Source organism: Sus scrofa, chromosome 9 (assembly GCF_000003025.6).
Source record: "Sus scrofa isolate TJ Tabasco breed Duroc chromosome 9, Sscrofa11.1, whole genome shotgun sequence".
In the NCBI taxonomy this organism is placed as follows: domain Eukaryota; kingdom Metazoa; phylum Chordata; class Mammalia; order Artiodactyla; family Suidae; genus Sus; species Sus scrofa.
Genome location: NC_010451.4, coordinates 38,131,152 through 38,158,611, shown reverse-complemented (window position 1 = coordinate 38,158,611; position 27,460 = coordinate 38,131,152). Strand labels below are relative to the sequence as shown.

General features: G+C 39.8%; 1 protein-coding gene across 4 annotated transcripts in view; it reads right to left on the bottom strand.

The window, feature by feature from the left end:
- ZC3H12C (zinc finger CCCH-type containing 12C) overlaps window positions 1-25,172 on the bottom strand; it is a 75,926-nt gene extending 50,754 nt beyond the window's left edge. Inside the window, exon 1 of one of the 4 annotated variants that reach the window (XM_021102346.1) lies at window positions 24,874-25,172. Coding sequence is in view for 2 of the 4 variants with exons in the window: in XM_005667309.3 (XP_005667366.1) it covers window positions 20,583-20,606 (24 nt within the window). In the remaining 2 variants the exon portion in view is untranslated. Of the gene's footprint in view, window positions 1-5,188; window positions 9,163-20,392; window positions 20,492-20,582; window positions 20,719-24,873 lie in introns of those variants that run through there. The other 3 variants (XM_005667309.3, XM_005667310.3, XM_005667311.3) reach the window with 3 other exon arrangements.

Below are 27,460 nucleotides of genomic sequence, written 5' to 3'. Positions count from 1 at the left end.
GGCTCAGCAGAAACGAATCTGACTAGCATCTGTGAAGATGTAGGTTTGCTCCCTGGCCTTGCTCACTGGGTTAAGGTTCCAGCTTTGCCGTGAGCTGTGGTGTAGGTCACAGACATGGCTCAGATCCTATGCTGCTGTGGCTGTGGTGCAGGCCAGCAGCTATAGCTCTGATTCAACCCCTTGCCTGGGAACCTCCATATGCCACGGGTGTGGCCCTAAAAAGACAAAAAAAAAAAAAAAAAGATTTAGGGAAAAAAATTAAAAAAATTAAAAATGTGGATTTCATTAAAATGGATGATCATACCATTTTTTTCTTTGAGTTACTAATATTGTGAATTAGTAACAGATTTCCTAATATAAAAACATGATAACATTTCAGAGGATTATATATGCAAATATCACCCTCCGAATTTTTATATCAATAATTATAAAGCTGGCTTGTTATTGTCTTTAACTCAGTTGCTTTGCCACATTTGGGTACCACTATTTTGCTGATGTTAGAAAAGGGATATGGTATCCCATCCAAACTTCTCAAAGACAAACCAATTTCCCCATGTACCAAAGGAAGGGAGACTAGATTGGGCCATGAGTTCCCATGCACTGTTATATCTAGATACCTGCTTTATTCATGTTCTGAAACGTACTGACCCCTTTACTATAAGTCCTGGGGGAGAGTTTACTCCAGCATAGGGTCCAAAGAAAAGAGGATGAGCAAGACAGAGTTCTTATAATTTATGAACATAAGAACTAACACCAAAAAGTATCGAAATATCCTGGACAAATCACACAACTTCACTGAGACTTCCCTGTGTCTCAGTTTCTTCTGCCATAAAATGGGAATAATAACACCAATAACATAGGGCTGTTACAAAGATTAAATAGGTTAATATGTATAATAACTTAGAACTGTGCTTGGTATACAGTAAATATTAAGTAGTATCTTAAAAGTTTAAACTAAAAGTGAAATTGCAGTACAAAAAATAGAAAACATGATTTTCATTATTTTATGCTCTTATTAATATAATTTTAAAGTTCTGTCTTTATTAATAGACAAGAAGGAATATTATGCAGGCAAAGCCTCCAACTATGCCTCACTACCTCTTCTGATCACGTTTAGAGAACCAAGAACTCAAGCAACATAGAATTTAAATGCCCTATGCTATGCCTCTGCTCATAATCTTACAATAGGAATTTCATTAAATTAATATAATAATTTACAATAATGTTTCTCGGAAGGAAAGGGGAATACCATTTAGTTTGGAAAAGCCAAACATACCTATGTTTTTTTGTAAGCAAAACTACTAAAGATTTAAGTGTCATGGAATACTTTGCTAGGAAGGATAATTAGAAGGCAATGGTATCAATAACTGGGTAGGATCTTTGTACGGTGACACATCATAACTAGACTTATCCTGGTGACCATTTAAAAACGTATAGACACACTGAATCACCATGTTGTGTTACTGGAACTAACTTTGTGTTATAGGTCAATTATGCTTTAAAAACAAACAAAAAAATAGAAAAAGACATCAGATTTGTGGTTACTAGAAGCAGGGGTGGGGGAGGAGGAACGGGATGAAGGCAGTAAAAAGATACAAACTTCTAGGTATAAGTAAGTATTAGGGATGTCATGTACGACATGATAAATAGAATTGTTTTTTTTTTTTTTTTTTGGTCTTTTTGCCATTTCTTTGGGCCGCTCTCGCGGCATATGGAGGTTCCCAGGCTAGGGGTCGAATCGGAGCTGTAGCCTCTGGCCTACGCCAGAGCCACAGCAACGAGGGATCCGAGCCGCGTCTGCAACCTACACCACAGCTCACGGCAACGCCGGATCGTTAACCCACTGAGCAAGGGCAGGGACCGAACCCGCAACCTCATGGTTCCTAGTCGGATTCGTTAACCACTGCGCCACGACGGGAACTCCATGATAAATAGAATTAACACTGCTGTACATTGTATATGAAAGTTGTCAAGAGAGTAAATCCCGAGTCTCATCACAGGAAAAAATGTTTTTTTCTCTTTCTTTAATTGTGTATCTCTATGAGATGACAGATGTTCACTAAACTTATTGTGATAATCATTTCATGATGTATGTTAAGTCAAATCTCTATGCTGTATACCTTAAACGTGTATGTCAATTACATCCCAATAAAACTGGACGAAAAAATACTCAAAAAAAGAAGATAACGGTAGAAAGCTTAATAAGGATCACGAGTGTAAAAATGGTTAGGAACCAGTAATTTAGAAAAAATATACTGATTTGATGGTAGGCAGGAGTGAAGAGATGTAGAAGAAAATGGAAGTAAAATTAGGAGAAATTATATCAGGCACCTGAAAGTAAACAAAGGTTTTCTTATGGAAAGTGAGAAAACATTTCTTTTTCTTTGCTTTTCTTTTTTCTTTGCTTTTCTTGTCTTTTTAGGGCCATGCTCATGGCATATGGAAGTTACCAGGCTAGGGGTCAAATCAGAGCTGTAGCCACCACCCTACGCCACAACCACGGCAATGCCAGATCTGAGCCATGTCTGCAACCCACACCACAGCAACGCAGGATCCTTTAACCCACTCAGTGAGGCCAGGGATTGAACCCACGTCCTCAGGGATGCTAACAGAGTTCTTTACCATTGAGCCATGACTGGAACTCCAAAAGTGAGAAAACATTTCTTTCAGTTTAGCAATATAGATGGTAGATTGTGAAAAAATAATTTTAAAATAAATGGCTGTAGACAAAGATCAACCATTGCTTCCCATCTCTCAATATAATACAGAAACTATGTAATTAATATTGCTGTAGGACAGGCTAGAAAGTCAGGATGTGGCCAGCTCATGGAAAATCTTGAACTGCCACACTAGAGTTTCAACTTTGTAACTGGGAAACTACTAAAAGTTTTTGAAAAGGGGAATGGTGTATTTCTACCCACGTTTTAGAAAGGTGATGGAGAACCACTGAAAGTTTCTGAGACTACAAATGACGTGTTTCCATCTACAGTTCAGGATGGTAATTTCAGCTGTGTTAGTTTTTAAGGGGGCAAGAAATTCAAAGAGAAGTGAAGAAGGAAGGAACAGTCTACGCAAAAAGTGACTGGTGTCTAAAGTTATGCAGAAAATAAAGAAACAAATATGAGATATTTTCTAAATGAGCCAGTGAGTCCAGTGAGGATTTGATACTAAAGACAAAAGAGGAAAGAGTGACAAAAAAATAACTGATGGCATCAAATGATACAAAGACACTGGAGAATGACTGAAAAGTGGACATTGGATCAAGGTTATTAGGGGCCACCAAGGGAGCTATTCCAGAGATGGGAAGACAGGCAGGGTGAACAGGCAGGCTCCTACCCAGGATTTTCTGCCACAGATCTTTTCTGTCTAATGAAAGCTAGAGACCTCTTTTCAAAGTAATGCTTTTAAATGGCTAAAATTAATATGTAGATTGCATTACAAAGAAACTAGTTATATTAAACAGTCATCAAAATATGTAAAAATGTGATACAATGAAATATATGCCTTCTATTACCATATTAAAATAACGAGCTGTAGCAGCAGATCTAATAACCACCATGATTTTGAAGGAGTTAAAAGTAAAAACAATATTTCAGAATATTTACTTCAACTGTTAACAGGGAAACATTTATGACTTCTATGGATGACAAAGTCACATGTGCTGTTATTAAAACTGAACTTACATTCATACTTGAGACAAACGCTAAATTTCAATTATAGGATATGAAGATAAAGACATAATTTTTTACAACATCACAGAATGCCCAAATTCTATCCATGGAGGCTTCATGGGGAACCATAGAACACAGGCTAAAAACTCCCAGTTAAGCAGTAAGTGTACGCTGAAGAAGGGATGATAGCATATGTATTCTTTTACTAAGTCTGGCAGGAAAGGGATAAGATATAGAAAGCTATTTTGGGGGCTTAGGAAGGGATATGTGGTTTTTTTTTTTTTTTTTTTTCTTTCTTTTAAGAACTTTAAACCAGGAGAATGGATTCAATGGGGCAGGAGAGAAAAAAATGTATGCACATCCATGTGTGAATGAAAGAGTGGGAATAAGTAAAAGGACAATAACTTAAAAGGAAAAAAAAAGAAAAAAAAAAAAAGAAGGAACAGCAGTGAACTGGGAAAACAGAGTTGGTTCAATGAGGTAAATGCTGGCTCTCCCTTATTTTGTAATTCTCTGTCAAGACTAACCAGCCTACCACCCTCATCCCTGCAGTCCCTTCCCAGCTCAGTCCTTCCCAGAGGACGACTAGGAGTGAGGAGGGAGAGACGAGGACCAGCACCCCAGTCAGGAGCAGAGGGCCCTTCTCATTGCTTTTCTGACTCCTTTTCCAAAGGCACCTTTCGCAGCTCTCAAGATGCCTCGAGCATAATGCTGCCCTTTGGCAGTCTAAGTACTCCCATCCTAGTTGCTCTGGTCCAGTCTCCCTCCCACCAAAAATCAAAACTCCAAGAAAAGATCAGTGAAGGTACAGTGATGCTCATATGAGTAAAGTAACTGTTAAACTTCTAAGTGAGAAAGATTTTTGAGGAAGGGGCATAAGTTAAATAGATAACTCTAACTCTAAGCTTGTTAGACCAAGTGGCTAATCAAATGATTGATGAGAAGGTTACATATAAGATCAATACATCAAATGACTGATGAGAGGGTTAAATATGAGAACCTTAGCATACTCCTGGGCTCTGGACTTCCTTCCTCATCTATGTACCTTTCCCCCTCTGCACTTGTGTTATGTGTGCGTGTGTGCCTATGCATACACACGCATGGAGAGAAGGGGTGCATGGAGGATAGAGCCAGCTCACCCCATTTCTCACTCTTGGAAGAGATGCTTAACCCACCAGGTTTGGGAAGCAAAAGCCTACTTTATTGAGACGCAAAGCTTTAGCAATTAAACAATTTAAATCAGTCTTTAGACGCAGTATTTCTAAAATAAGTAACTGATGGTTTTATTTTATCTTCTAATTCTGATTATCTTTTTAAGAGGTAATACAAAGAGTTGCAGAAGAAGCTGGCACACACTGACAAGAAAACGATCTCAGGATTTTGATCAAATGTAAATGTCGAACTGTCTTGCTTATATTAGGTGTTTATTATCAGACAAATACTCAATCTATTAAAATGCACATAAGTCTTAAGTACTCATTTACGATCAAAGTGGGAAATAAACATTTATGATCTACCTGTTACTTTGAGGAATGCTCCGGCCCAAGACTCAGCGCCTGGTTGTGCTCTTGCCAAACTGGCATTCTGGCTTCTGGCTGTCACTCTGGAATTCCAAAGTACTTTCTCAGCCTGCCACATCTTCGCTCAGGTGCTGTCCCAGCATGAACAGTTTAGAAGCTAAGCTGAAGCTGCCAATCTGGAACGTGCCTCCAGCCACCCAGGTCGGCAGTAAAATTATCTATACCAACTAAACTCGCAAAATTAATTTTGTCAAATTTTTTCTTATAGGCCAACTTCCGATTTGTTTTTCAAAAATCATATTTTAAACTTATACCACCTATTCTCTGAACCTAGTTTCGCTCTTCTCTAGGCCAATTCATCCTGCCCATACATAAACAGGTCAGGAAGGAAGAGCTAGTTTTTATCTCCAAAGCTATACAATTTGGAGGTGAGAGTGTGCAATATTTGGAAGATGCTCCCTGAGATAATATAAAGTGGTAAAGAGCATGGGAGGAGGGGGGAACCCTTGGAAAAACACAGCTGCTGGTTCAACTTCCAAGCCCAGGAAATCTGAGAACACATAGAAGGGAATATGGGGGTGGGGGCAAAGGGTGTAGTGATTTGCAAGCAGAGAAGCCCCATTTAAGGAACTCAAATACTTTAAAAACAAACCAGGAAATCGGCTTATTTTGAAGGTCACACCATCCTGTCCTTACACAAAGATGACAAAAAGCCCTAACAATCCAAAGCATTAGATTCACTTCTCTTATCCACAGGCCTTAAATGATGATGACGGTATTAAACTCCAGGGTAGAAAGGTATTGAAACAACAACAATAAAAATGACCCTCATCTCAAGTACTCACATCATAATTTGCTACGGCCTTCTTGACTTCAATGATAAGATACAGATTTATGCTAGATCAACTTTTTTCAAGGCATTTAGGGAAAACTCAAACACAGAGAATGGACGTATACGCTATGATACACAAAAATGAGAAGTCGGCATCAGATGGGCAAAAAAAATTTTTAAACCCTTAAAAAACCAATATCTATACATGAAAACTCTTTTCTAAATAACTCTGCAGTTAAAGAAATAGAAAAAGTAAAATTTTAGACATTAAAAATGGATGAAAGTAAGATAACCTATGCGATGTGGCCAAACTGATGCTCAATGAAAAAATTAATGGTGTAACTGTATTTAATAGAAAAAAAGAAATAAAACATTCAAATTAGAAAGGTTAGAATGAGCAAACAAACCAACATAAAGGTGGAGAAAGGAATAAAATTAAAAGCATAAATAAGTCAATTACGAAGCAAAAAAAATGTAGAAATGGTTAATACAATTGGAAAGCTGTTTCTAAATATGAATGAATGAATGAATGAATAATTCTCTCTTGTGACCAAGAGGCTGGGGAACTCCACAAATGTAATGTTCAATGAAATGGAAGAGATTGTTTGCATAAATCTTCCTGCCAATAAGTAAGAATCCATAATTGAAACTGACTTATGAAAAGGTTGTAAGTATGAATAATCATGGAAGAAATAGGAACTTCGTTGAAGATTTATCTATACCCACTATTTTATTCCTGACAAAGGATGCTATACCTATAGGTTCTATGGGTGTGCTCCAGCAAACTTCTATGTTACTGAGATGATTCTAGGGCATCTAAGAACACGGAAAACACCCCAACTGATTTATGAGGCTAGCATAATTATGTCGACAAAACATAACAAAGATGGCACCAAAATTAATCAAATATATGTATAACCTTACACCATATACAAAAATTCTAAATATAAGGTATATAGTATATTCAAATTATAATAATACATATTAACCAGTAGATTTTATTGTATAATAGATTTTTCTAATATTGAACAACAGTTTAATTCAATTCATTTAATCATAAGTGCTGATTAAAGGCTCTGGCATTGGATGGATGTGGGAAGTAAGAGAGACATGAAGATTCAAGAACTTCTAGATTTTTGGTTTGAGCTGCTTAGAAGATGGAAGTAACACTTATTGAAGTGGGGAAGACTTGAAGAGGGACAGATTTGGAAGGACAAAAATTCTGTTTTAGATCATTTTGTTTCAGATACTCATAGATATCCAAGTAGAGCTGTTATAAGACAGCTGGGTAAAAGAGAGAGGTCAGGATTGGAGATAAAATTTGTATGTAGATGAAAATATAGTATTGGGTGGATGGAAAACTGTAGAAAGGATTCAAATTTCAGTAATCTAACAATAGAAAGATATTACCTAGATTTGTGAATACCATATTTTCATGTACTGTATATCGCTATACTGAATCATTTGAAATATACTAAGGATTTTGGTACAGAAGCTATTTAATAAAAACCTTATAATATCACAAGGTGGTTTTCCTGCTAGCCTCTGAAAACTTCATTTTTAGTAGCACTGTCATTTTTGCGATTTGTAAATTATGTGAATTTTGGGGGGCGGCAGTTATTTTCTAAACAGTGTTCGAAAGATGCTTCAGAGGGAAGGAGGGCAATGGGACCTTGACTCTAAGACTTTATTTGAATAAAGGGTTTATTCCATGGGGCAAATTTGTTTCATTATAAATACGACATAATTGTGGACGATGGTGAAAAGTAGAGTGGGTCTCATAGTCTGTATCACTGAGACAAGGATGGAATCATTAAGTGTGTTGAAAGCAGTAAAATTTCAGCCCTACTGAGATTTAAACCTTACTTAAACTGACTGTATGTTTAATTTAAAAAGAAGAGAACATGAGTCAAATGCTGAAAATATATTTTTGAAGATGTGCCTAAAAGATACTTAGGAATTTAATATTTAAATCTTTTTTCAAGTTTCTCACATTTAACTTTTACAGATATTTGCAGGAACATGTATATGTAAGCAGGGGACGCCTATGCCAGGACCAACAGCCACTGGCATTTAAAAAGTGTAATGCCAGAGAGAAAGATCCATTAAAATCAGAAATAAGCCCAGATACCTATTATTGGTCAACACTGTTTTATGATTTTAACCCATGCAACAAGACAAGAAAAAGGTTGAAATGTTTAAAAATTGTTATTACTTTGGGGGGGGGGTCACCAAAATATATCCTGAAAAATCAAGAGACTCAACTAAAACATGTTGGAACTAAGTTCTGCCACATAATTAACAGGACATAAAAGAGTTCAGGAGGGTCACTAGATGGTTAATTAAAATTAAATAACTTTATAACTCCCACCACAAGGTATAAAATATAAGCATATACAGTATAAAATATAATGAGGGGAAATCTCATTCATAATAAATAATTATAGCTAACATTTTTCAAGGATTTATATTTTGATATACACCTTGGTTAATCTCCACAACCATGATACTATATGATATTACCATGATAATAAGTACTATCATCACAATTTCACAAAGAAACTGAGGCTTAGGAAAATATAGGAAATTTGCCCAAGATCACACAAATGTCAGAAAAGGAACCCAAACTCAGTCACTCTGATTCTACAGAAAGAGCTCCTTAGCACTATTAGGTAATTTGTGTCTATCACATTAACAAAGACAGTGCAGGGAAACAGTGATGGGTGCAGAGAGAGACACTCATGTATTTCTAGTAAGAATATAAATTGGTGTACCTTTTCTAAAGGGCATTTTGCATGATCACACCTATGAATTTGTTTAAAATACAGTCATCAATGTGTACAAAGATTCATTTACATGGCCATTTACCACACAGTTCATTATAACAATAAAAAAAAAAACTGGCCATACACTAAATAATCAACAATATGGCTTGATTAAATGGCGGTACTTGAATATGTGAAAGCCATTCAGCCAACAAAAAGGATATTTATCCAAAATGGAAAAGAAAAGCAAAACTTTCATTGTTTGCAGACCTAATACTATATCATAGAAAATCCTAAAGATAGTAGTAGAAAACTACTAGAGCTCATCAATGAATTGCAGGATACAAATTTAATACACAGAATCTTCTGCATTCCTATACACTAGCAACAAAAGATCAAAAAGAGAATTTAAGGAAACAATCCCATTTACCATCACATCAAAGAGAATAAAATACCTAGGAACAAACCTACCTAGAGGCAAAAGACCTGTACTCTGAAAACTGTAAGACACTGATGAAGGAAACTGAAGACGACACAGACCAATGTAAAGATATACCATACTCTTGAATTGGAAAAATTACCATTGCCAAAATGACTTTACTACCCAAGGCAATCTACACATTCAATGCAATCCACAGATTCAATGCAATCTCTATCAAACTACCAATGCATTTTTCACAGAACTAAAACAAAAGTATTTTTAAATTTATATAGACACAAAAAAGATCCCAAAGAGCCAAAGCAATCTTGAAAAAGAAAAATGAAGCTGAAGGAATCAGGCCTCCTGATTTCAGACTTTACTACTAAGTTACAGTCGTTAAAACAGTATGGTACTGGCACAAAAACAGAAATACGCATCAGTGAACAGGACAGAAAGCCCAGAAAGAAACCCATACACATATGGTTAATTAATCTCTGATCAAGGAGGCAAGAATATACAATGGTGAAAAAGACAGCCTTTTTAATAAGTGGTGCTGGGAAGAAATTCAAACATTCTCTCACACCATGTACAAAAATAAACTCCAAGTGGATTAAAGACCTAAGTGTAAGGCTGGATACTATACAACTCTTAGAGGAAAATATGGACAGAATACCCTTTGCAGTGATATCTTTTTTAATCCACTGCCCTGAATAATGAAAATAAAAACAAAAATAAACAATTAGGATGTAAATTTAAAAGCTTTTGCACAGCAAAGGAAACCATCGATAAAATGGAAAAGGCAACCCAAAGATGGGATAAAATCTTTGCAAACAAAGTGACTGACAAGGGAGTAATGTCCAAAATATACTAACCCATCATACAGCTTTATACCCACCAAAATAAATAAATAAATAAATAACCCAATAAAAATGGTCAGAAGATCTGAAGACAAACAGATGGCCAGAAAACACATGAAAAGATTCTCAGCATTACTAATTATTTGAGAAATGCTAATCAGAACTGCAATGAGATATCACCTCATATCAGTCAGAATGGCTATCATCAAAAAAGTCTATAAACAATCAATGCTGGAGAGGGTGTGGAGAGAAGGGAACCCTCCTATACTGCTGGTGGGAATGTTGGTTAGTTGATGCAACCACTATGGAGAGCAGTGTGGTGCTACCTTAAAAAACTAAATATAGAACTACCATACGATCCAGCAGTTCCACTTCTGGGCATCCACCCAGAGAAAAAACTAATTCAAAAAGAAACATGCATCCCAATGTTCACTGCAGCACTATTTACAATAGCCAAGACATGGAAGCAACCTAGATGTCCATCAATAGAGGACTGGATAAAGATGATGTGGTACATATATACAATGGACTATTACTCAGTCACCAAAAAAAAAAGAATGAAACCCCATTTGCAGCAATATGGATGGACCTAGAAATTATCATACTAAGTGAAGTAAGACAGAGAAAGACAAATACATGAGATGACTAATATGCAGAATCCAATAAAAATGATACAAAAGAACTTATTCACAAAACAGACTCAATTTCAAAATCAAACTTATGGCTACCAAAGGGGAAATGTGGGGGGACGGTGGATTGGCAGGTTCGGATTGCCATATACACACTACTATATATAACAAGGACTTGCTATAAAGCTCAGGGAAATCTATTCAAGACTGTGTTAGCCCATAGGGGAAAGAATCTGAAAAAATGGATAAATATGTATATGTATGGCTGATTCTCTTTGCTGTGCATTTGAAACTAACACAACATTGTAAATCACTCTCCAATAAAATTTATTTTAAAAAAGGATATTTAATGATACAGGAAAACACGATATACTGAATGAACAGTAAGAAACAAAACTATGTAAGCACAAAAAATTTTTAAGGAGTTCCCGTCGTGGCGCAGTGGTTAACAAATCCGACTAGGAATCATGAGGTTGCGGGTTTGATCCCTGCCCTTGCTCAGTGGGTTAACGATCTGGCGTTGCCGTGAGCTGTGGTGTAGGTTGCAGAAACGGCTCGGATCCCACGTTGCTGTGGCTCTGGCGTAAGCTGGCAGCTATAGCTCCGATTAGACCCCTAGCCTGGGAACCTCCATATGCCGCGGGAGCGGCCCAAGAAATGGCAAAAAGACCAAAAAAAAAAAAAAAAAAAAAAAAAAAAAATTGAGATGTGTTTATACTGATGAAGAGATAAAAAAAAAAATGAAAATATTGCCAAAATTTTAAGTTATCTCTAGTGGAGAATTACAGATGGTTTTTCACTATCATTTTTACTTTTACTCTATTTTAAAAATGTGGTAAAATAAATACGTTAAATATTTAACTCAAAGTTTAATTTTAAAAGATAAAATGAAGTGGTCAAAATAACAGAAATGCAATTTGGAAAACATCTCTCCTACTTAAAACTATTTTTTCCTATACATGATATTGCTAATTTTAACATAATTTATGGCCACACTTTTTATGTTACTTAAGGTACTTTTCTATCTGAGCAAAAATAGGACATCTATTTTATCAAAATAGATAAGTTACTGCATATTTTCAGCCTTTTAGATCTTAACTAATCATTTAAAATTATAGCAAAATTCCAAGAAGTGTCTAATACATGAAATCACCAACTCAGTGGGGTGATTCAAAGAAAGTGATGACTTAAAAAACATCCCAATCAACAATGAGGGGGCAGCTTCAATTATATGGGAAATCTATTTCCTGTAAGTGTACAAAATAATAAAAATAAATTACAAAGTAAAAGCCAAGATTGAAACAGACTAAGTCACAAAATAAGGATAAAATTAAGCCCACATAATTTTGAATAGGAAATGAGTACAGATGACTAAGAACAAAGAACAGAAACTAATTTTAGCTTCACCCTAAAAGACATGAAGTAATAGATTTGAAAGCCCTTTGAAAATACAAAGAATAAACTGACATATTGAAAGCAGTAACAGCAAACTTGATTTTATAGACATTTTTTATCTGGTAATCCAAACTACTCAGAATACAATTAAGAGGCAGTAATAAGTAGACAGAAAAACAAAACACAAACAAAATCTGTCTAATGAATTCAATGAATAGTGCTAAATCATTTTATAACAACATTAAGTGCCTTCCATGTGCCAGGTACGTTTTTGTTTTTGTTTTTGTTTTTTTAGGGCCACACCTGCAGCATATGGAAGTTCCCACGCTAGGAGTCGAATGGGAGCCGCAGTTGAGGCTTATGCCACAGCCACAGTAACAGGAATCTGAGCCAGAGCCAGAGCCACAGCCTATGCTGCTGCTTGTTGGCAATGCCAGATCCTTATCCCACTGAGTGAGGCCAGGAATCAAACTCGAGTCCTCATGGATACCAGTGGGTTTTTAACCTACTGAGCCACAACAGGAACTCCGTGCCAGGCACTTTTATGCTCATTAGCTTGAATCAGTAAAAACACCTTGCAAAGTATAGGATATCAAAGAGAAATGGAGTCTAGTCTAGGGTCACAGCCAGTAAAGGACAGAACTGGGATTCAAACCCAGGTCTCGCTGATGTCAGAGGCCACAACTGCTCTCTGTTAAAGTGCAGACTTTCAGTTCTTCAACCTAGACCATCTGAGCATTCTATAGGCCTAAAACAAATACTTTTGTTTTAGCCATATTAGCTGTTGTCATTTAGAGTCTACAGCAGTTACCTACTTCAAGTTAGGAGGAGGAAGTAACAACATCAGCCAGGAAGAGCTAACAGCAAGGAAAAAAGACCAAACATCATTGACATAAATCAATATAAATCACTGAGTTCTCCTGCCCTCACTGTCTAAAAACAAACAAACAAACAAACAACAAAACAAGCGTTGCTATTTAGTTTAGGATAAGTCATAATAATAGCTAACATTTACCAGGCACTAATTTTATGCCAGGTATAGATAGTATTAAGCACTTACATTATCTAATTTAGCTTTACAACAGTTGTATACAGTTTGGACTGTTGTTTTCCCCGTCTTCCTGGTGACGGTGACGGGACAGAACTAGCTTATCAAGATTTCTGACTTATCCTAAACTAAATAGCAATGCTTGTTTTGTTGTTTGCTTTTTTTTTTTTAGTTAGCTATTATTATGTCTCACAATAAGTGAAATTATAGGCTACATATTACTTGAAGGTAGAAAAATATAAAGCATGTATACCAATTCTTCCATTTATAACAATTAAAATGTTTTTCTCTTGAAAGACTTTAAGACCGTCTTTTAGAAATTCACTTTTATAATATCCATTCCCAGCCAAGTGGGATAGATAAGGTAAATTACAGTCTTACAGAGCAAATGTATATGGCTCCTCAAGCAATCAAATCATACGTTCTCAGTTAGTTTTAGCTGTTTGGGTACACCAGTTGTGTTACCTGCTCTGTATTGATTACTGTGACCGTCTCTCTCTCTTTTTCAAGTGGTCACAATAGCAGCTTACGTAAATTCCCAGGCCAGGGATCGAACCCACGCCTCTGCAGCAACCTGAGCCACTGTAGTCAGATTCTTAACCCACTGCACCACAGCAGGAACTCCCTCTTTTTTAAAAAAACAAAAACAAAAACAAAAATAAAATTCATATTGTGTACTTTACTTATTGGCATGCAGAAGTTCCTGGGCCAGGGATTGAACCCTTGCCACAGCAGTGACAACACCAAATCCCTAACCACCAGGCCACCAGGGAACTCTTGCGATCATCTCTTAACCAACTACTGGCTTTTATTCATCCTACTACATCAGCAGATGCATTTAAAGAACATACAATATGGCCTTTAACAATAAAAACACATTCATGAAGTATCTACTAAATGCCAAACACTGTAAAAGACTTGGGATAGGAGTTCCTGTCTTGGTGCAGAGGAAATGAATCCGACTAGGAGCCATGAGGTTGTGGGTTCGATCCCTGGCCTTGTTCAGTGGGTTAAGGACCCGGTGTTGCCGTGAGCTGTGGTATAGGTCACAGATGCAGCTCGGATCTGGTGTTGCTGTGGCTGTGGTGTAGGCCTGCAGCTACAGCTCCAATTCGACCCCTAGCCTGGGAACCTCCATATGCTGTGGATGCAGCCCTAAAAAGACAAAAGACAAAAGACAAAAAAAAAAAAAAAAAAAAAAGACTTGGGATAAAACAATGTAGGCCAGTCTTTGCCCTCAGGGAGCCTGAAGACTAAAAACAAGATAAAAAAGATCCTAGGCACAGTGTAGGGTACTCTTATAAATATTTTGTATTATCAATTAATCCTTAAGACATTCTATGCTCTCACTAGCATTTTTTTCTGTTTTATAAAGAGCAGAGACACAGAAAGCAAAAAAGAAATAAAGAAGAAAGAGTTAACTCTTGCCGAACATGCAAAAGGGAGATACAGTATTTTGAAAGCACTGAGGAATAAATAAATAATTGTGTCCAAAGATGGGGGATTAGAAAATGGTTGTTTTTTTAATTTGGAACCCAAGTAAAAATTCTGTAAAGTATAACTATAGGAATAAAAACTAGCAGTGTATTTATCAAAATATTTAAAGGAGTTATTTATGTGGTAAGGAGATCCCGGTGGCTTTATTTTTCTCTTTGCTTTTCCTTTTTTTCTTTTTTGCTTTTTAGGGCTGCACCCGAGGCAAAAGGAGGTTCCCGGGCTGGGGGTGTAATCGAAGTTAGAGCTGCCAGCCTATGCCACAGGCACAGCAATGCCAGATCTGAGCCACCTCTGTGACCTGCACCACAGTTCACGGCAACGCCAGATCCTTAACCCACTGAGTGAGGCCAGGGATCGAACCTGAAACGTTATGGTTCCTAGTTGGATTCGTTTCCGCTGTGCCTCTTTGCTTTTTCTTAATCAACTTGCACTACTTTAATATCTTAAAATATAAGTAGAAAAGAGTCAGAATTAAAATCAGATATTAATGCTCATCTAAAAAACTCAAAAAATTTTAATAGTGCATTCAAACATGGAACGGAATCAGCTTTTTCACTCTTTGCTGATGAGTGTACATATCAAGACAGTTTTTTGGGAAAGCTTTTTGGTCATCAAAGATCTTAAAGCTTATTCTCTTTGATCCTTAGTTCTAGGAATCCATCCTAAGAACACAGATAGAGGAAAAATTTTTTACTGGATGTTTACCTAAAACATGATTAATATTAAAACATGAGGGGAATTTCTAACTGAAATAGGAGAATGATTAAGTAAAATGATATGTTCTTAGGAAGAAAGAAAACATTTGAAATATTTTTAATGTTATGAGAAAAATCCTTAGTGTATGTTAGATGGGGGTAAGAAGGTGGGGTACCAAGCTCCATAAACAGTGTAATTCCAGTTATACAAGAAAAAGATGTACCCTTTTAGAACCAAACTCCCAAGAAAGATGATTCCATTATATTGTTTCAAACCGACAATAACCGATCTATTTCTTAACATGTATAAGGCTACAGAGACCTTAATATTTGGCACCTAGCCTACGCTGGGACACTTATTCTCCCATTGTTAACTGTGAGACCTCCAGCAAGTTATTTAACCATACTGTAGTTTGGTTTCTTCCTCAAAAAAAAGAAGTATTAAAATACTTCTTCATGGGAGTGCAGTAAATATTAGACACCTTAATATATGTAGGGCATTTAGAACAGTGCTTGCCATGGTAAGTGTTACCTATTATCAGTCTTCAACTACAATGGAGTAAACCAAGTGAGATCTAAGCTGAGGCCTGAACAATGAGGTCTGAGCCAGGCAAAAGGTGAGGAGGACAGGGGAAAAATGTTCCAGGCAAGCAGGAAGATCTTGGGATTTTCTACTTATTCCTTTTAGAGATCTGATAATTTATCTTAAAGGCAGAATGCTTTGAAGGTTCACATATCTGCTTATGGGCTTTACTTTAGGCGAGTTCACTGGGCATAAGAATTCCTGTCAGTGTTGTGATATAAAACCATGTATACTACACTTTAAGTGTGACTATTTTCTACTTTCATTTTTAAAAAGTAAAACAATTCTCTGTCACTGTATGGAAAAAAAGAAAGAGAGAAATCCACCATAATGTTAAGTTAGCTATCTCTGGGTTGTAACTGCTTTGAAAATTCTTTATCTTTCTCTGTATTTTCTAAGTTTTCCACAGTCAGTACAGTACATTACATTTCTATAGTTAGAGTTGCAAAAACAAACAAACCAACCAACCTACTCATAAAAACCTTTGAGATTTCTGCCAAAAAATGATCCTTTGGGGGCACTTTACTGCTGTTTAAACAACTGCCATGTCAGACTGAAACTCTCTTTGGATTTGTTTTCTTATGGACCTAAGCGACCTGCTGAAAAGACATGGTCCTTGCCTTCAATCTGTCTGGCTGGTCAGTACTCCAGTGCCGCATCACTTTAGAGAAAAGGCTAATATACTTCTCTTGTCTTCCATACCCATATTTCTGCATCTCTTTATTTTCAAACTGTGTGTATCAACATAGGAATACACACACAACGAAACACTTTTTTAGAGAACAAACTAAAAATAGTATCACAGGGAGGCAGAACTCCCAGGGCATGAGTTTTAAAATCAAACTCAGGGGTTCAAATGCCCTCCGGCAACTTATTAAATGTGTGACTTTGGCCAAGCTATTTTAAGTTTCTTCGTCTCAGTTTCCTCATCTACAGAATGAAGAGAATAAAGGCAAAACATTAGCATGATGCTGGCACATCAGTGCACAATACACAATGGCTATGATTTAATATCAGCTATACAAACCAAAGCAAAGAGTTGATATTTCCACATCACAGACCTGAAAGTTATCTTTATGCCATCAGATCCAAAATGCAGTGTGCCTGCCAGTGTGCACTTTTCATATGCTATCTCATTTAATCGGCTTAAAAATTCTATAAAGTTATTTTTTTCCAAGGCATTGGAAATACATTCTGGGATGAATTTTTTTTTTTTAAAGCATGCTCTCACTTGTTCATCATTTCCCTGAACTATGAGTAGTGAAACAGCAGCAATGATTGCATTTTTTTGGTGACTCTTGTAGGTGCATGAGACATTTAGCACTTAAAATACAAGAGTTTTTAGAACATGTGGTGTATTTGAACCTCAGAATCTTATTGAAATCTTGATTTCATTTGTTTTCGTTACTCACTGACCATCTTACTTAATATTTCTCTTTCCAATAAACACTGGACCCTGAAATCTTTGCCACCTTCATCATTCCCATCATACGGGAATGTTCCAGACACGGTGAACCATGACCCTCGCCCTTAAGGCCTAGTATGCCACATCCCCCAGTGCCTGAATTTCCTACTTTTTTTTTTTTTTTTTGGTCTTTTTAGGGCTTCACCTGAGGCATATGGAGGTTCCCAGGCTAGGGGGTCTAATCGGAGCTGTCGCCGCTGGCCTATGCCACAGCCACAGCAATGCTGGACCTGAGCCGCATCTGTGACCTACACCACAGCTCACAGCAAAGTCGGATCCTTAACCTGCTGAGCAAGGCCAGGGATCGAACCCTCGGCCTCATGGATACTAGTCAGATTCCTTTCGGCTGAGCCACAATGGGAACACCTGAATTTCCTACTTCCTTACTTATGGCACTCAGTACATTGCATCTAGCTTTGTGTGTTTTCTCTGTTCATAATCTCTCTTCTTGTAGAGGTCAGGTTCCTTACACTGCACCTAGACTGATATTAATTAATTATCTGCTGGGGGAATAGAAACTTACCAGTCTCATGTGAGTAATAACTTCAGAATGATTTATGACCCTAATTCTAATTCTAACACTGAAAGGATTTTTTTTTTTTTAAAAAAAAAACCCTCCTACTTAATATCTTATGTTTGCTTCTTTGAAATGGCTATCAAATAAGAATGAGACTAGATTTTTTTTTGAATGTATGTACAAAAACAATGGAAAGCACTAAAAGGGTATAAAATGATATTAAAAAGGTATGATGGCAACACTTTTACATGTGTTATAGTAATTGATGTGGAAACCATTTTGGTCCGCTAGAATGAAGACAAATTAACTCAGTTGCAGAGTGAGAAAAAAATTTTAAAAAACCCCGTTATTTCCACTGAATGTGTGGGGTCCAACTTGACAGACGTAATCCATGAAAATATAGCTCTAGAGAAGCTAGTAATATAAAATAGGATATTTTTATTAGTCTAGTAATTAGAATAAAAATGTAAAAAGGAAGTGACTAATAAAAACTTCCACGAGCATGCAAACATTCTAAGTTTCTTTTTCCTATCCTTTAATATTTTCCAATATAATAAACTAATTTCATTAGACTTTCATTATTAAATGCAGGTTAAAAAAATCAGTGGCCTCTTTTTTTCTTGCTGTTTTGCTTGTTCAGTTTACTTTTCTTACAGTGTTTAAGTGCTTGTGTGATGACCAGATGCTAGAGGTAGAACTGTAACTTACTTTGAAAGCAAAACCCATTCTTAAACCAAGTACAAATACTCAAACATTTCAAATTACAGATACACAGTCAGGAATACCTGTCTGGCTCAGCAGTAACAAGCAGACTAGGATCCATGAGGATGCAGGTTTGACTTTCTGGCTTGCCTCAGTGTGTTAAGGACCCCTCTGCTGCTGTGAGTTATGGTGTAGGTTCCAGACCCAGCTAGGATCTGGTGTTACTGTGGCTGTGGCTTAGGCTGGCAGCTGTAGCTCCAATTGGACCCTTAGCCTGGGAAATTCCGTATGTCAAGTGGGGCCCTAAAAATTAATAAATAAATAAATATATATATATATATACATATATATATATATATATATACACACACAATTACTAGACCACTATGATTTTTAAAGTACCTTCAAGCAGACAGGCTAAGGTAACTTAAAATCAAAATGTCAAATAGGAAGAAAACAGGTGAATAAGAGAGGCTAGTCTGAAACAGGCATCTCCCTGAGGTTATTACAGAAGCCGATTTTGCAAATTTTGGTGAGACTATCCTTATATTCAAACACCAGATAATACCAAAATTGAGAAATTGCTACTAAAGTTAATTGTATATGTAAGTGATTAAATCAATGGAAGTCATACCCGCATACCCTAAATATATTAAGACATTTAAACATATAACACGCTTTATTCCTAACTTCTTGTGGTCTCGGAAAGTCCTAAAACTTAAGAGGCATAGCCACCGCTCTCCGTTTATAATATGCATTAAAAAAACTAAATGAGGAAATAAGCTAAGAAATGATGAACTTCCCCAAATTTCTAAATATACTGAGTCCCAGGTATCTCTGCAACTATTCTAAGATGGTTAAAAAAAAAAAAAATCAATAAGCACCTCACGGACCTGGGGCTATTCCAACACAGTCTTGCAACCAATAGGAAAACTTTCCCTAAACCTGGATTAGTATTTCACCTCTTTATCACAAAACACAGAGCACAAACCGTGATAGTTAACGGTTACCCAAACGGCAAGAAACCTGGTTAGGGTAGTCAGTACTTGGAAGCTTAAGCGGGTTTTTAAGGACTTGAAGGGGCGAAGGATTAGACAGTTTAGGGAAGAAAGGCGGAATTCATTTCTCCAAGTTATATCTGTAATATCTCTTTGTGGGGAGTTAAACATGGGAACCAGTGACGCTAAGAAGAACGCAGGGTGGAAATGGGAATTCGGCTGGAAACCGAGTGGGTGCAGGAGGGGCGCGGAGGGCAGAGGGCTTTCCTCCGACCGTGCCGGCCAGGGGCCGCGACGGTTTGGCTAGAGGGAGGGATCATCAGAGCTAATGGCTGGGGCTGGATCCGAGATGTCGGATGCTGCCTCACCCACAAGCGCGCGAGGTCTGAGCCGCAGGAGCCGGGCTGTGGGTCCGTTTCCATCCGGGGCGCCCGGGCCGCCTCCATGTTCCGCCCCGGGGCGGCGGGGACTGGACCGGAGCCTAGGCCGCGGGGTCGGGGGGACCGGCCTCACCTCGCCCGAGACCCCGGTGCGGCCGGCTCTGCCTCCGGGGAGGATGCGCTGGGCTTTCCGCTCGGCCCCGCCGGAGCCTCGGGGGCCTCGGGGACTCAGCGACTCGACCTCCGGGGGCCCGACCCGCCTGGGCCTGGAGATCACCCGGCGCGGCCGCCCGGGCCCCGGCCCCTCCGCCAGGCGCTCTGGCACGGCCTCCCTGCCCGCGGCCCTTCCCCCGCCCGGTTCCCTCAGGGCCACTGCGGCCGCGGTCCGTCCCTCCACCCACTTCCCGAGGGACAAACCTGGGGGCCGCTACCCGGCATGGCCGACCCAGCGAGCGAGCGGCGAGCCGGCGGCGGGGCCCGCAGCTACAGTGGCCACCTCGGCCCTCCCCTCCCGGCGCCCCCCGCCGGCCGCAGCCCTGCGCCCCTCCCCGGCTGGCACCACTCGCACCCCCCACGAGCGCGCACCCCGGTCTGTTGCTCAACCTACTTGCAGTCTCTTCTCAGCAGCCATCACCACATGCCCTGGAAGCGGGGCCGCCCGGGGACCCTTCGGCTCTCGCCCTCAGCCCCCGGCCGCCGCGGCCGCCGCTAGGGCGCGGGGCGAGCGGGAGGCTCCCCCATGCCGCCCGCCCGGCCGCCGGCCACACGCCGGGGCCCCGGCTCGGCCCGCCGCCCGCGCCGATGCTCCGCGGGGACAGCGAGCCCGGCTCTCCAGCTGCCGCCTCGCCCCTCGCCCTCCCGCCCGCCCGCCCGCCGGCAGCCGCAGCCGCAGCCGCAGCCGCTGCGCCGCTTCCTCCTCCCCTTCCCTCTTTTCCTTCTCCTCCTCCGTCCGGAGCCGCGGTTGGCAAACCAGCACCTGCTGCTGGAGATCACCGAGAACTGAAACAGGAAACCCCGAGCCCAGGGGAAAACCCGGGAGGCGTGGAGAGGGGTGAGGGGAGCTGCTGGAACCTGTCGGGCTCCAAGAGGCCTCTGGAGCCGCGCGAGGTTCCCCTTGCGCCCAGCCAGGGGGTCCCGACCTCCCCGCCCCGTTCCCCCAGCCCAGGCCGCGCGGGCGCTCTCGGCTCGTCTACGCCTTCTCCACCCAGCTATAACACGGATCATCCCCGTGCAGCCAAGGGAATCTAGCGGCTGCCTTCCTTTCCCGTGGTTGTTTGCTTATTATCAATATTCCGTAATGAGGAAAAACCACACCCGGCATTGGCAAGACCAATAAGGGATTTTAAACAAATGAAGCTGTTGCGAATTCACCCAGGGGAAGGCCTTCTTTCAGCAAGGAAATTAGCCTTGTTGGAAATGGCAACATGTCAAAATCGAGGTGAAAGCCAGGATGAATCCAGATCCCATTTGGGAGGTTGGGAGGAGACAGCTCTCTGCACAGAAGTGGGCTCCATAGTCGCATGTTCGAACAGCACTGGGAGCAGCGGACCTTTCTACTTCTGTGAATTGTCCAACACCCAGCACAATCTAGGTCAACGTTTCAGAAAGATTCAAATCATCTCATTCACCAGCCTGTGGAATTGTCAGCAGGCGCCTCACTTCTAGCTTCGGGCAGGATGCATCTGCTTTTGGAGTGAGAAAGAAAGGAACATCCCTGGATTGTGCCCCTACCATGTGCCACAGACCAGCTGCTAGAAGTGCATTATCTCATGTAAGTGTCACCAGGGCCAGTGAGCTAGGTGTTATAATTCTCTCTATCCTATAGAAAATTGAGATTAGAAAATTTTCTCAAAAGTACACACCTTGAATATGAAGGATCTAGGTCTGCCTGCATCCAAAGCACATATTTGTTTCACTGGACCAAAGTTCACACCTTTGATCACACTTTCCACCTTTAATAAAATTGTTTCTTACCTGTCTAAATGGTTTTCAATGGGGCATACTTGGTGTAAGACTGGATCTGTTGAATCTGATTGGGCTGCATAATGGTAGTGATACTTATGATGCTTACTGAGGCTCAAACTTTATAGTTTCTCTATTAAAAAACAAACAACCAAACCCTGATTTAATGGCTCGATTGAGCAGTACAAATGTCCCCATTTCTTTGACCAGCATCTGTTGCTTTTTAGCTATGGATGATGTGGTACCAGCTGAGAGCATCCTTCTGGCTGGTACCCTTGGCCCTCGGACACTGCAAGATGATAGGAGAACAATGCCTGAGCCTGCTTTTCCACTTCAGCAGCCAGTCTTCCGGCCCAGCAAATGAAATAGCAGGTGGGTAGGCTTCTTTGGGGGCATATGAGAACTCTCTGGTCTATATTTTTAGTATCACCTTAGGAACTTGGCACCTTGTTCCCTGCAGCCAGGTTGGTTTGACTTGGCAGGAAGGGAGGGATGCTTGGGAAAGCACTCCCTGTTCACTGAGCCAAACCCTCAGAAGTCTCTTGAGCAGTATTGGGGAGTGGCAGGAACTTAGAAAGAGGCTGGCTGGCTGACAACAATAAGTGACGGCATCTGTGGCATGATTTTACTGATGCCAGGAAGTTCCCCTACTCCACGATATTCCACCCACACAGTCTATCTTATTTCCCTCCATTGACTCAACTAAATTCCATTCAATATCGATTAAGCATGGTTATGGACCAAGGCACTATACTATGTACTTGGAGGTTAAGAGACATGAGTAAGTATAATTGCTAAGGCTTAGTGAATGCTTATCATGTTCCAGGCACTATTCTAGGCCACTTTGCCTAAATACTCTCATGTAACACCCACAAACCCTGTGAGGGAATAACTATCACTGTTTCCATTTCACAGATGAGAAAACTGAGACCAAGTCTAAGGTCGGTAAATAACAGTGTGAGGATTAAAACGTACAGTCTAACTGTAGAATCAGGATTCATTATGTGAATGATTCAGCAACTGCCCTAATTATCTTACTATGTAGTTGGGAGATAAAGACATATGAAAGTTGAAAGATGACTAAAAAAGACAAGAGAATTTTTGTGTCAGATATGTGTTCTGGGTAATACATTCAATGAAGGGCTCGGAGGATGAGGAATCACTTTAGGTTGGAGTCGGAAGGAATTCATACAGATGATTCTGGGCTCCATAGGGGTAGATTTAAGCTGGATAATGAAGATGGATCATATTCTGACCAGCAGAGAGGATAAAGAAGGGCATGTGAGTAGAACAAGAAGCCTAGAAAAATAGAATGCCAGGGACATTTGGAAAGTAGAGATAAAAACAGCGGGAGAGGAAAAGGGGGGTCAAATTGCAAGGAGATTTGCAAATGAGAGCCGGAGAAAGAGAGCCAGAAACAGAGACAGACAGACAGACCTAGACAGAGAGGGTTTGAGTTCTCTGTAGCCTGTCTACAGTGGGGAACGCGTGAAAGGTTTTGACGAGAAGGTAACATGGAGAACACTCCTGATTTACCAACATCGCTCTTGTATTGGTTATTGGCTGGTTTGGGAAGGGAAAGGACTGAAGTAGAGAAACAGTGTGTAGGCCAATATGGGTGAATGGACGTGGCATAAGGAAGAAATCGTGAGGAAGGAAAAGAAGGGACCAGTTAGTGAGACATCGTGACTTAAAAATCTCTGAGGCTTTGTCAATGATTGGATGTACTGGATGGAGAAGAACTTAAGAAAAGGGAGAAGTTCCAGATGACTTAGGGGGCGTGAATGCGAAACCTGTAATATCACTGACTGGTAAAAAAGGGAAGTCTCGGGGTAGAGGAACTACTTTTTTTGAGCAAACGTTTAGAATGGTTTGGTTTTAGGCATGTATTTGTGGTAACAGTGGGGATATGCCTGTGGATATATTTCATAGTATTATCTAGAAAAGGCAAAGAGGTGGGTAAATGAGGTTTTTATCTGCTATTGAGAAAGAAGGTATGAACGTTTAAAATGGTCACATGTGATAACAATAACCAAGCATGGTTTTCTTCTAAAATACAACCAGAGTTGACAAAATTTCTAACAAAAATAAGTTTCTATGGCTCTGAGATAGATGACCATTAGGGAATTCCTCTTTTCTTTACTCCAAGTATGCTTAAAAGGAAAAGAGAACATAGAGGAAAGAAATGTCATGGGTTCAGAGAATGTCAGATTGATGAAAGAAAACTTGGCGATACTGAATCTGACCCCATTTTTCAGTTTGCAAATGGTGAAACTGAGCATCAAATTCTGAGTGTCTGCTATCAAAGCTTCAAAACAGGCATTAGGCAAATATGGCCCGTTGGCTATGATCAGTTCTGGATAGCCCATTTGTATTATAGTTATGAAGTCAGGTCTGACTTGTGACTTTGAATTACACATAAAGAATTTGAGGGACTGTGGTTCCATAACAGGCAAAGCCTTGGGACAGGCTCACTAGTTAAAAGCAAATGCTCTGGAAAGAACAGGTTAGGGGAAGTGGGTGGTGGCGGGGCGGTGGGGGTGGGGTGGGGTGTGGAGGACAGAAAATGGTTGCCAGGCCAGCCTTTCTTTGTAAATTGTGGCTTCCAACTAGACTACCTCACACCTAGATTCACATTTGAACCTTAAAAGAAAATGTTTCAGATGCCTACCACATCCTACGTGACTGCCTCAGCCTAGATCTTCCTATTGCCCAGCCACCTTTTCTCAGACTTCTAGGAGCTTTAAAAGTGATGGCCCATAGGTCACATCGAGTTCACAGCTGGCACACACCCCTTGAAGCTGCTTCTAGTTCTGTCTGGAGCTTTACTGGTGGTGTCCTTAGGAGTTTTCTGATTGAAAAATGTGTAGACCCACTGGTTATTATTGCTCTTGTTCTGTATCTCTCGCCTTTACCATTTATGCCAAAACACTTACCTTAGTTGAAATGATCAATAGTCCCTTGGATGTACCTTCATCTCCAGCTCTTTGTCCAGCACCAGATTTCCCTCTAGTTGAAGAGCTTCACACACGTAGCCAGGACTACTGCGATTTTTCACTCAGTTTCTTTTATGTCTTCAGAGAAGCTCTGGTTAATTCCAAAAACCATGAAATGTAAAGTTTCCTTAAGAGTATTACCCTAAATGACCACTTCCTAAGCACATGATCGTATAAGACAGACGCGGATACTAAAACACACTGTTGCCCATGTAGTTCAGTGATTGGTTAGAGTTGCTTTTTAATTGTGAGTTTTTAGGGAAAGGAAACTAGAAGGCACGAGATATGTGCTATTGGCCAATCCTAGGGCTTCTTTCTTTTGATGAGTTACCACCGATTCCATACCAGCAGCGTGACTCTTGTTTTCAACCCTGTGGGAAGCCAGACAGCAAGGTTTTCAATATGCTTGTGTCATACAGTCATGTGCTGGTTCTACTTGAACCAGACAGTGTGGCTGTCCTAATTTCACCATATTTGATCAACATGGGAATTCTGAGAACAACACACACTATGTATCAAATAAAAAATGCTCCCAAGGTGGCATTTTTCCCTCTTGACAAGGAGCACACCTGTCATTGCCATTCACCCCGCCCAGAAGTTTCAAAATTTTTGTTTCATCATGGAATTTCAAGTATACCCCAAACATCCTCATCACCTCTGCAAGCATCTGTTGTTTTAAAAGGAAATTGGTAAATGGAATTACACATGTACAAAATGAGGTAGATGGAAAGAGAATTATGAAATTTTCAGCTTAGAGGCATCTTATGTTAAAAGGCTCTGTCATAAGACTATTCAAAAAATTAGAATCAACTTAAATGGATTCAAATCCATTTGAATGGATTCAAAAAATCAGAATCCATTAGTAGGAGACTATGCACATCAGTTTTAGTATTGCCCTATGTTAGAATGCCATTCACCTAATAGAGCGAAGCGGCTTTATATGTATGGAATAAATTTCAAGACCCATTGTTTATTGAAAAAGTAAGATGGAAACCATTGTATATAGTATGCTACCATTGTGTGAAAAACAAAGAATGCCTCTGTGTTTGCTTATAACCTCTCTGGGTTACACACAAGAAACTGTTAACAGTGTTGTCCTGGGCAGGGAAACTGGATGATTTGGAAGAAAATGTGGAAAGAGATTCACTTTTTACTCTATAGCCAATAATGGCTTTTGAATTTTAAATCAGGTACTCGCATTACCTCTTCAAAAACATTTTTAAAGTCTGTATTTATTGGTGACCTGTACACTTGTCCATGCTTTTCTATCTGAGTCTATATATAAGCAGAGATTTTTTTTTTTTTTTTCCAAATAGTTGACAAGGAAGAGAAAGAGAAGAGGAAGTTGAGGGTGTCCTATGAGTTGTATGTGTGGAGTCTGGGGCTTCCCAGGCAAGGGAAGATTCCTGTGATCATGTGGAAGGGGAGATCCCATAATTGCTAAAGGACTCCCAGCCAGCATTGGTAGGACCGGTCACTATCTTTTTTTTCTTTTTTAAACAATGTAATTTTCAAAAGACCCAAGCTCAGATTCTGTAAAGATGTTTGATGGGAACTGCTTTAACTGAGGGAAACATTCAGGGACATTCTCATCAGCAAATGCAGAAGAAATTCATAGAAACTGAAGGCATCACAAGTCAGCAGGAGGCCTGGGGAAGATGGAGCATGCCTTCATTCATGATACTCATCATCTAGAATTGTATTTGCTTATTTATTTTACCGTATCCCCACATCAGAACGTAAGCTTCACAAAAGCAGGAACTCTGTCTGTCTTGTTCTCTGTAGCATCCTCAGTTCTCCTGGGCCTGGCGTATGGAGGGCACTTGGGTTGGTTTCAGACTACTGGAACTGGGGACCATAACACCCAGTGACTCTTCAGCTTGTGGCTACTTTTGTCAGAAGGTAGTAAAGACATAGCCAGGGGAACCAAGTTTTAGGGCTTCAGGGTCTGAAAGAGTGGGCGAAACGCATTTCGAGTCTTAAAGCAGCTGGGGAATTAGGAAAATAGTTAAGCATGGAAGAAAAATCTAAGGAGACAACTATTGAAGTAGCAGAACAAAGTAGGAACTTGGCTTAAAAAATAAAGAAAGATGGAGTTCCCATCGTGGCTCAGTGGAAACAAATCCGACTAGGGCTCAATCCCTGGCTTTGCTCAGTGGGTTAAGGATCCGGCATTGCCGTGAGCTGTGGTGTAGGTTGCAGACGCAGGGCTTGAATCTGGCATTGCTATGCCTGTTGTGTAGGCCGGTGGCTGTAGCTCCAATTTGACCCCTAGCATGGGAACCTCCATATGCTGCGGGTGCTGCTATAAAAAGCAAAATAAAATAAAATAAAAATAAAAAAATTTTAAAAAGAAAGGAAAAAAAAAGAAACTTATCCAATCAGCAAATAAATTAAAACAAAGCAATTTCCCCAGACAGCACAAGCATAAAATAGAAGAGACAGCTTCATGATTAGGGCTGCAGTTCACAGAAAGAGCAGGGCTATAAACAGCAGGTTTGCTGCAGAATCCCTGTACTGCTAAAGA